The sequence below is a fragment of the Neopsephotus bourkii genome, unplaced genomic scaffold (assembly GCF_033783945.1).
Source record: "Neopsephotus bourkii isolate Nb327-2 ecotype Australia unplaced genomic scaffold, CSIRO-AGI_Nbou_v1 NB_1131, whole genome shotgun sequence".
Taxonomy (NCBI): domain Eukaryota; kingdom Metazoa; phylum Chordata; class Aves; order Psittaciformes; family Psittacidae; genus Neopsephotus; species Neopsephotus bourkii.
In genome coordinates this window covers 349,408-360,296 of record NW_026901617.1, presented here as the reverse complement: position 1 = coordinate 360,296, position 10,889 = coordinate 349,408, and the positions used below count along the sequence as shown (strand labels likewise).

General features: G+C 46.1%; 1 protein-coding gene across 1 annotated transcript; it reads right to left on the bottom strand.

Annotated features, from left to right (window-relative positions):
- Window positions 1-1,026: 1,026 nt before the first annotated feature.
- Window positions 1,027-2,258, bottom strand: TOMM5 (translocase of outer mitochondrial membrane 5). Its single transcript, XM_061362608.1, has 2 exons — window positions 2,065-2,258; window positions 1,027-1,508 (listed from the first exon to the last, which is right to left on the bottom strand). Exons 1-2 carry the CDS (start codon window positions 2,183-2,185, stop codon window positions 1,474-1,476), a joined length of 156 nt encoding a protein of 51 aa, XP_061218592.1. The 5' UTR covers window positions 2,186-2,258; the 3' UTR covers window positions 1,027-1,473.
- Window positions 2,259-10,889: the final 8,631 nt, after the last annotated feature.

Sequence of the window (10,889 nt, the reverse complement as noted above, 5' to 3'; positions counted from 1 at the left end):
AAGGCTCCAGGGCCATGCATCAGCTCTGGTTAGAAGTCTTCAGATTAATTTGTTATGCTTTCAAATTAACACCGTTTCCCAGCCTGCCATTCATGAACTGCACTTTCAACCCCTACCTGTCTCAGGGGTAAGTACTCAGGGTGCCTTTTTACAAGTGGCTTTGCTTGCACTCCCCTAAGTTATTTCCAGGCGTCTGAGAAGCATTTAAGCCTCTCTGGAGATTCAGTGTGCAGCTGATCTAAGCGATATCAAGTCAAATCCTAAATGCATCTTTTAAGACTTAGGCAAACCAAAACAGATGAAAATCCAACTCCTGCTTTGGAAACTCGGTACAGGGTTGATATTAATAAGCATTAGCATAAAGTTTACTAAACCCCTTTCAGAGAGGACAATCACAATCTCCTTTGTAAAGCAAGCTGTTTCTCTGAGGAAATACCCTCTATTTTGACATCAGCATAGGCAATGGAAGGCAATAATATTGCAGGCAGCCTTGGAATAAAATAATACTCTTGAACTACCAGAATACAGCAATTTGTCATGGTAAAACAAGCTTGATTCATGATACTAAGAAAAAAACCCCAACAAACTAACAGAACACCCAAATTGCTGTACGTACTGGCAAGAGGCGGTAACAGGCATTTTAAAAAGACTGTTGTGACTAAAATTCAGTTACCTCTCAAAGAAGAAATATGGTGCTGTTCCTGCTTTTCTTTGTGGAAATTCAAGACCCAGGAGGTTCTAATTGAAGGGAAAACTGGTACAGATCTGCTGGATAAAGCTTTAGCACATTTCTTCCTTTTATTTCTCTGAATCTTGACTAAATGATCATGTCTCTCAGTTGCTACACATTTAGCAACCTGAAAAACATACCATTACCTTGTCTTTTTCCGCTCTCTCCTGCTTTTCCTCAATATAAGTTGATTTTTAAGGTGGAAGAGAGAGCAAGGTTAAGACAAGAGCCAGAGATATAATACCAGATGACCTCTAGTTTAAGTGATGAGTATTAAAACCAAATCACTACCAGAGTTAAGTGACACAACTGCTCTTCCATTTATTTCAAATCAAGCTGCTGTGAGCTGGATTCATTAACAACTTCGTTTTTCATACAGACAGGTTGTAAGATTGATAGCATGTGGCAATTTAGAGGTAGCTGCATAATAAAAAGAACTTACTAACATTTAATACTTTGTACAAAATGGAGGTGGAGAGTTTTTCAAAACAGTACAAGAAATGTTCCATCACAAGTCATTACTTGATGACACTAAGGAGTATTCTTTGACCAGAATTCACCTGCAGGAACAGGCATCTTCCCCATACTCCCAAATAGGCTATCCTTCTCAGGTCGGATATGCTTAAGTGAAACATTTTAGAATCATTTAGTATTGGATGACTGCCTCTATCACAATGCTTAATTAGTAAACAGGAAAGCAGCTACAGTCCATTTAATGTTTTCATATACTGAGTCTTAAATGTTCATATACTGTCCAGCTTCTTCAGGATGAAAGGAGCTGAAAAAAGAAAATAAAGCCACATGAACTTTACTCAGCTGAGAATAACAAGAAGCCTACAGTGAGTCTGCGATGAAAATACAACACGTTTATGTGGCATCTAAAATATTCAGACTCTGGGTGAGATACCACCCCCCGCCTCCCACATAGTCCCTTCTCTCCTTGCATAACTGCTTTAACGGGTGAAGTAGCATGATTCAAGGGGGTACAGGGTATGCCCGCTTGTGTTGCCGTTCAGCGCCTTGGGCAAGCGCTCGACACCACCAGGCGCAGACGGAATCACACAAAAGGAGTGAAGGGCACCCTGAAGAAACGCTGCGAGCCTCTGATGCAAGACATTACAGCACTGCCTGCAAGAACAGGCAGCATGGCGATGTTCTTCCATGCTCTGGGGAAGTCCAGAACCGCGGTGTTCGCCCAGGCCCCGCCAGGATACCGAGGCTCTCCCGCCCCCGTGAGGACGTGCCCACCCACCTGCACACGCAGGCCCTGGCTGCCACCCTACCCGACCCGACCAGACCCGACCCGACCCGACCCGACCACGCCGCGCACTCACTGATCCGCAGCAGCGCGACATAGATGAGGAAGTTGCGGACGGAACTGAGGACATCGCGGCGCATCTTCCGCTTCAGCTCCTCCGGGTCCATTTTGGGCCCCAGGCCCTCGATACGGAACATGCTCACCTCCGGCCTCCCCGCGCGCCGCTGCGGCTGGCGCGAAGAGCCACGCCCACTGGCCTCACGTGACCGGGGGGGGTGCGGATGTGCTAGATTGCAGCGGAAGTACCAAGGCTGCTCCGCCTGGGGCTGAGAGCGCGCTGCGCGCTGACGTTATACCCCTTCCGGCGCCGTGTGTCCGCCTCTCCTGCGCTCGCGTCCTACCTCTTCCGGTGCTATAGTTCCGCCTACCTTCCGGTCGCGTCCTGCCTCTTCTGGGGCCGCGCGTCAGCCTCTTGTGCCAGGCTGAAAGCCGGGACACGGGCTCCTGTTAGGGAGGGGGAGCGAACTCGGGGTGGGGTGGGGTGTGTGGGATTCCCGCAGGGAGAGTTCCACTGGTTGGAGCTCTGCTCTTTAAAGCCCCTTCGAACTCAAACCAGTGGGTGATTCGATGGTTCTGCCGGCAGCAGTGCGTATTTCTTTTGCTCCTGCCAGGTTGCAGACAGTATCATGCTGTTTGTTGCTGCAGAGATGGGTTTGTGGTCGGGAGCTGAGCTGCTGCTTGTTTGAAAAAGATGGCTCGAAACACGGTCCAGCTCTATTCAGAGAGGAGACAACATTTATTCTGCACAGGTTGCTTGGGGCATTTCTACAAATGGAGCAGACCCAATGCTGGCTTCTAGATTGCGCTTATACACAAAAGTTACAAGGTAGTACACTCCAGTTACAATGATTGGTCAGTAATGTACAATCATTGGCTCTTGTGTTCTCCCATCTCCTTTTAAAGGCATAGTATTGATTTATTTCACCATGCATGTTCTGGGAGTAAGTGTTGCTGTGGGCAAGGGTCTCATCTCAAAGGTGTGATTTGTTTTTTATATTAATGAAGGCAGTCGAGGACACCATGAAAGTTAGTTTCATTGCCAACTTTTGTTGAGATAAATGCTCTTGGCCAAAGCATGTTCTCCTCCTCCTCTGGTGTCCTTTGGCATTTGTCCATTCTGTCATCTACTGAGAACAAGACAGTTCTTTGTCTAAACCTTGACACATATTTACACAGTTTCTTCTGGGTTAAGTCTTCCTGCTGCAAATCCAGACTCAGTACTACCTGAGTCTCTGATCCTCAGGGGCTGGAAGGCAGCTCTCTCCACCCTAGGGTTAAGACTACAGCAGAGCAGGCTAGAAGCTGCCCGGTCTGGTTGACCCGTGGTTGTGAACTTGGGGAGCTGTGGTGCAGGCAGTACACTTGCATGGGGGCATGGAACAGGAGTTCTCATTAGATGTAGCTGTCATAGAGGAGAGTCATGTATATATCACGAACCTTTCTCCTCAGCCCAGTGCTTTCCCTCAGACGTAAAACAGCCCTACATAATAATGCACAGAGAAATTGTACAGTGCCATTCAGTGACCTCAATGAAGGGTTAGTGTCCCTTCAGCAAATCTGCTGATGATACGGAGCTGGGGGGACTGTCTGATGCACCTGAAGCTGTGCTGCAATTCAGCAGGACCTTGATAGGCTGGAGGATTGGGTGGGGAGAAATCTAATGAGATTCAACAATGGCAAGTGTAGGGAGGGGAACACGTGGGAAGGAAGAACCCTGAGTTCCAGCACAGGCTGGGGGGTGACCTACTAGAGAGCAGTTCAGCTGAGAAGGACCTGGGAGTGTTGGTGGATAACAAATTGACTTTGAGCCAGCCCTTGAGACAAGAGTGTCCTGGGGTGCACTGGGAGGACTGTGGCAGCAGGTCAAGGGAGGTAATCCTCCCCCACTACCTGAGCCTGGTGAAGCCACATCTGGAGAACTGTGTCCAGTTCTGGACTCTTTGGTACAAGAAAGACAAGTAGCTACTGGAAAGGGTCCAGGGGAGGGCCACAAGGATGATCAGGGATTTGGAGTATCTTTCTTATGAGGAGAGGTTGCAGAAGCTGGGCCTGTTTAGTCTAGAGAAGAGCAAACTGAGAGGGGATCTCATTAATGCAGATGAAAGGAGGGTGGGTGCCAGGAGGATGGTGCCAGGCTCTTCAGTGGTGCCCAGCGAGAGCACAAGGAGCAATGGCCATAAACTAAAACACAAGTTTAATCTCAACATGAGGAAAAGTTTCTTTACATTGAGGTTGTCAGACCCCTGGAACAGGCTGCCCAGGGGTGTTGTGGAGTCTCCCTGTCTGGAGACATTCAAAACCCACCTGGACATGTTCCTGTGTAACTTCTCTGAGTAGCCCTGCCTTGGCAGGGAGTTGGACTGGATGACATACAGGGGTCCCTTCCACCCCTAATGGTTCTGTGATTCCAAAGCTCTGTTGCAAGTAACAGTTCTTGGGATGTCTGTTACCAACAATTGGTCTGTAATTGATAATGGTTTCAAGGAGCTGGTATTACATCTGGTCTTACTTTGGGGATGGGAATGCCTTATGTGGCTCTGTCTAGAAGTGGTGGACACAGATAGAGCCTCCTTTGGGGAATTACACTTCATGACACTTCAGAGCATGTCACAACACAACGGCTTCAAACTCTGCAGCTCCGGCCATGTTATCGCATCCCCTGCTGCAAACCCCACTGGCTTCCCAGTCTGTGTGGTACTACTGTGTGTACATGAGGACAGTCCTGAAAAGTAGGCTAGTCTCGGTGTGCTTGATCACTGGGGAGAGAAGGTTATAGTGCATCAGGCAGGAGCAGAGATTGCCTTGCTGGCCCCTCTGAACTCATCTGAGTGCCTTCATTCTGTGTAATCTATTAACAGTAGGACATCACAGATAACTGTTTTTTCTCTAATTGCAGTAAAGAATTAATGTAGTTGTTCAGTCTCCTGAATAACACACCACTGTCTTTGGTACCATTGCTGAGTTTGTTACTGCTTCAGCGAGTAACTGACTTATCTGTGCTGCTTCATTTAGTATAGTGGAGCGTTCACCTCAGCGCAGAACTCCATCATGCAAGGTCTTGTACAAAGGCAACCCCTGTTCCCAAACCACTGCAGGGAGACCATCCAAGGGCAGTAATACTTAACAGGTACAAAGAGACAAAGAGGGACCGAGATCTTGACTTTGGCGATGCCCCTTGCCAACCACAAAACCACCTCTCTGGGCGCTAAAGGTCATGGGAAGCTGGGCTGTGGGTGAGTTTCAGTCAGGATAATGGATCACCCTGAATGCTGACTTGAATTACCTCCCTCTGAGCTCCGTTTGTAGCATACAGGTTTCAGCTAGCCAAGCCTTTATTTCCTGCCCATGGCAGGCAGCCGGCAATACTTTCAGAAGAAGTGATACTTTCAGAACTCCTACTCACATGCCAGGAATATGGTCTGAGATGGCCACAGGTGCTGTTAATGCCTGGAGACAATGAAGCAAGCAGTCAGAGTCTCGTGGCTCTATCCACCACCACCCACTGGGTTCTGCAGGCCACCCTGCTCTGCCTATGCTTCTTGGGATCAGGCAATGCACTGTAGGCAGATAATACAAAAAATGGATTTCTCTCAGCTAAACTGCCTATGATCCGAGGCAAAGCCAATTACAGAGCAGCTGTTTTCATTGTGCCACTGTCTGGGCTGTCACCAAAAGTCAGGAGAATAAAACTCCTTAATACCAGTGTAGCATTAAAAAGCAGGCACTTCTTGATTGCAGCGCTGGGTGCTAGGTGGAGCTTCTGCAGATCAAGCATATCCCATGCCTATCTCATAGTTACATTTATACATTAAAACTACAAGATAGTACACTCCAGTTAGAATGATTGGTTAGTGATTTGCACATAATTATGGTTATCTGCTGTGTCATTCTCTTCTGTTACTATGCTTATGCGGAGGAAGGTTTTCACCTGGGCAAGGGTCTTCTTGATCCATGGGTATGTTTTTTAGTGTTATAATTGAGAGCATAATAAGGATAATTCATCTAAAGGACACCCTAAACTTATTTTGTTGCCAAGTTGGCTGGCTACCTTGCCAGGTTGTCAAATAACTCATCCTATATACAATAGACCCTAGGTGCTCTGGTTATGGTTTAGAGAGTAAGGACTAAGGTAATATGTTCCAGAGAACAGGGACTTCAAGCAACACAGCACTGGATTTCAAGCAGCACAGCAACCCACACTAACATAATGGCTAAATTCTTCAATCAAGATGTTCCTATAGGTAAGTGTTTCACAAACAAACACAAAATATAGAAAGATTCAGTAAAACTTAAGAAAATCTGCAACAGTGCTACCTCAAGAGCCCTCCGTGACTTTGCAAAGAATGGCCAAGGAGGAGTGTTCTCAAACTACCTTACTCCTAGCGTATTTGCAGGACATTCAGTCCCACTCCCCAGTGCAATTGAAGGGGCAACCTCTTCTCACTGCTGAAGTTGGAAGACTGCCCTCCTGAGAGCTTTACAGCAAGGCTCTGGAGGAAAATACAGTAGAGCTGCCTAGATCTGCAACTAACATAATCTAGCTTTTGTCTGCTGTCTTCCAAGAAGTCCTGTTAAGATTTCACTCTGAATGTAGGTTTCTCTGGTCTTTGCTAGCAGAAACAGATGCCAAGCCCATCTTTGCAGAAAAGCAAGGAGTCTTGTCTTACATTTCAAGACTGCTGGTCCTCCCACTCTTGATTTGTATTTGAAAAGCAGAAGTGATGCTGTTTTCCTGAGCACTGCTCTGCAGAAGAGAAAGAAACTTGGGCAAATTTGGGCAAAGCTGAATCAAACATGACACACTCTTGAAAAGGGACTAGAGCAAGAAGACCAAATGTAAGTGAGGACTCTGCCAGGACATTGGCTGAGAAGCTGTTGCCACAAGTTTTTTCACTGGATCCACCCAATTCTCCTTGTCCTTCTATGAGATGTGGGGATGATAAACATTTTCTTTAGGAGACATCCACATTGAGTAGGCAGGAGATTTAAGGTGTGGAGTGACCAGCAAGGAACAGAAGACACTGGCTTTGGGTTTTTACAGCAGCATGAACAACTTCCTGAGCTGTCCTTGAAGTGTTTGCAGCAATTTTCCAGCATTCCCTCAAACCTCCAAATGGTGCAGTTTTGATAACTCATACCCTGCCCTTACTCAGTCCTGTAATTGTATGAAAATTTAGCTTTCATTTCCTGGGGCTACAAGCAGACTACTAGCCACTGACTTGAGGTTAAAGTCTTTGAACAGAACATGGACAAGTTCACGACATGGTATGTGAAATGGCTGCATGTGGCAGGTAATAGTATGAAAAGCTGACAAAAGTTGCACGTAATGCCACAGGGAACAGCTGGATCTGCAAGGTGGCTTTGAAGCAATGATGTGAGGAAAAGCTAAACTTTCAAAGATATCTGGAGAGAAGCAGGGGGGTCTTTCTGGGATAATGCCAATAACTGTCAGTAATAGCACATAATGCCAAGATTACCTAGGTAACAGTGTCAGAAATACCAAAGTGGACATAGATGTTAAAAAATCCCAAGCAAACAAACAAACAACTCCCACCACAATACCAATAGGGAGAAATAGTTATAAGATAGTTGTTTCTTTGGGAGGAGATTGGGACAGACAAAGGAAGTACAAGATTTCCAAAAAGGAAGGTTGAGGAATGGCAAAAGGGAGTACCAAGGTACATAAATGTTGTGACCAGTGCTACATAGAGGAAGCAGCCAAGCAGCCCTGTGTGTTATTGCTATTGCTAGAGCAGAATCTTAAAACAAACCTGTTGTTTTGACTGTAGCATGTATATCAAACCTATGTCCTGATCAGGAAGATGAAAGGGACGGCATGTTGTTTTCCCTTATTGACTTGAGAACACCCAGGTGAATGGATTCAGCTTCCCGATATTACCATATAAATGCATCTTCTATGTTTGATGGCTTTGGCAGCCATCAAACTTCCTAACATTGCTTAAAAACAGGTTCATTTTTTTTCTAACCTTGCTGAGAAAAGGTTGACTAATAACACAGAATATTAATTTGTACTCCTTTAGCAAGGAAACCAGTTCACTCCACATGTCAGTCAGTTAAGGTCCACATAAGCCAAGGTGTATTTCATATACCAAGGATATGATATCATGGTCTGGCTGCCTCTTTAACTCAGTGGCAAAACCACCAAGAAGCGGGCCCAAGTCCAGGCATCCTTCTGCATGCACATTAAATAAATCAACATCCCCTTGTGCCTGTGATTTGGATGACTTGTTTGTGCCTAAGTGAAGAGCTTTGGTTCTGGTTTCTTCTTCCATTGCCGTGAGTGGAAGCTATATGGGAAACTGCAGGATTCAAGTGCAAACAAGCTCTGTAAGCCTTGGAACAGAGACTCCAGATGACAGTAGCAGGACTGTATGCTGGGTGGGAAGGCAGAGAAGAGTCAGGGCTGTCCATGGACCTGAGCTAGGACACACTAGTGAAAACTCAGACTTCTTGCACTGGGGATTCTCCCCCTCCCATGAAGTGCTGGCACTGATGCTGAGGTAAGCCACAGCTAGTGCAGAGGAAAGGCAAGAAATAGTGCTCAGAAATTAAATCCGCCTTCATCGCCTTTTTTATGACCTCAGGCAGGTTTGTGGGAGAAGGGAACTCACTAAGATGGCTTGATCTTCGTTGATGAAGATGTTTGGTGAAGTGGCCCTCCATATCCTCCTCTGGGGTGTTTCTGGGGCTTCTGGGCTGCTCCCACATCATGGAGATGGTTCATCATGGCTGCCTTTCTCTTAGGTAAGGCAGCATTAGCCTGCTCTGGCTAATGGTGGCCCCTTGAGCATCTACCAGTAAGATTCAGAGAAGTGCCAGAAACCTTCACTTCTGGCACTGGATCATGTGGTTTATCACTGATTCATATCAAAGGCATTTTAGAGGCCCAGGGGAAGCCTTGCAGAAGCACTAGGGGGAGGCAAAGCAGACAGTGCTGGAACCTTGGTACTACCTAGCATGTTTACCCTCTCACCCCATCAAAGGAATCAATATTGATACATATACTAATGGCAGCATTTGTCTTTGTGGGGAAAAAGAAAAAGACTCTGTCTGGCCAATAAATTTCAGCTTGACATTGTGTAGTCTCTCTCTATGGGCTCCACACAGTCGGTCAGACTGTACAAATATATATTTTCTGGGCTTCATCAAACCAGCACAAAAAGCAAATTAATGTGACTGCCAATTCAAGTTGAAGGGACACTTCCCTCTCACCCCACTGATGCCTCTCAGCTTCTCAGCTCTGGTGTAAAGGGCAATGCTATCTCTCCTAGTGCATAGGTACACAAATAGTGCGCATGGCCCTTGCTGCTGGAGTCTGAGGCTCAGTGCTCAGTGAGTGCATTGGCTTCCTGGTGCCTTGAAGCTGGAGCAACTGGACTCACTGTTTCAGTTCTATTTAACTAGATATGGCTACAGACCAGATGTATGATGAGTCTAGAACTGGCAAATCTACTGCATACAGTGCTGCACAGGTATGTGAGAAGATAGAGCTACCTAACCCAGGCTTAACCAGGCAGAGGGTGTCTGAGTTAGACTGGATTAGGCTGGTTCAGTGAATGCAAGAGAGCTCTCCTTCATAAAGAAGAATGCTCTGGCAGACCCTCCAAACAGGACTGTCCTGCCAGTATTCCTTGTGGGAAGCTGGGTCTGCCATTTCAGTTCAGTCTCATCTCATTTTTCCTCTCCATTTTCCTTTTTTTTTTGTGTGTGTGGTTTTTGTTTGTTTGTTTTGTGTTTTGTTTTGTTTTGTTTTTCCCCTACCTGTGTTTTCCAGCCTGTATCTGCAGCCTCTGGAGTGAAGGATAGGTAAGAAGTCAAGGGCTGTCATATAAGATTCTGCAAATTTCCAGTGAGTTTGTCTATCCAAAGGGTGCACAGCTGAATGCAGCCGTTGCACACAGTATCTGGAGCAGCTGTACAGCAAGATCAGTGCCTATAGTTCACACAGTAGTCATACTATCCAGGGCTAAGTAACAGACACCCAGAGGCAGCATGGTCTTCTGTCCATTCATCTCCTCCCAGCAAAGTTTTCTGAGGCACGTAACATCCCCATCTCACTGAAGAGAAAAAGTCTGCAAGACAGGCATCTGACTATATACAGAGCTCTGCCTCTGATTTCACTAGGTTCAAAGACTTTCCTTTCAACAAATTCCAGTCAGAAGCTCTGGCATGGCTTGCAGCTAATGGGAGCTACTTAGGAGTAGGAAAGTCAGCAGTGCCAATCACACCTTTCCAGCAGGAATCTTGGCCATTGTACAAGAGGAAGACTCTGGCACAGATAACTTCATTGAATAGCAGACTCCAAAATGGAAACTGCATCTACTTTGTCTAACACTGTGCTTTAGCAGACCTGTCAACTGGATGACTACTCCAAAGGGGGAAGCAAAATGGCATGGAGCTTAAGCAGAGAAAGGTTTTGAAAAATACATTGCACTGACTTTTTCTAGGAACAAGGTAGGAGGCTGTGTAGATTTTCAAGCAGCGGTACATTCAGCCACTGTGTCTGCTCTTCCTGTCCAGCCCCAAAACCTGCCTCAAGGAAAGTATTTCAGCATCACTATTCATTTACCTATGGCCTGGGACAGGGAGAACTGGAAATGTGATCCCCCCAAAAACTGTGAACCATAGCCACAGCATGTTCTGCCCATGCACCAGGTGGCTGAACATGATTTCTGATGTCTTCAGAAGTTTGGATGCACTGATCTTTATGCTGAAGGGAAACAAAAAGTGGATATAATTTGTATCATTTGTATCACTTTAAGAAGTAGTTGCTACTTTTAAGTAGAATTAGAGTATGTAGGAGAATATTATGTCTGTGCA

Bases quoted from the DNA above. Each gene is read 5' to 3' on its own strand.
- TOMM5 (XM_061362608.1), bottom strand. From the start codon at position 2,185: ATGTTCCGTATCGAGGGCCTGGGGCCCAAAATGGACCCGGAGGAGCTG. The intron at 1,509-2,064 runs GTGAGTGCGCGG...TTCTTTTTTCAG, and splicing joins TGTCGCGCTGCTGCGGATCA to CTCCTTTCATCCTGAAGAAG.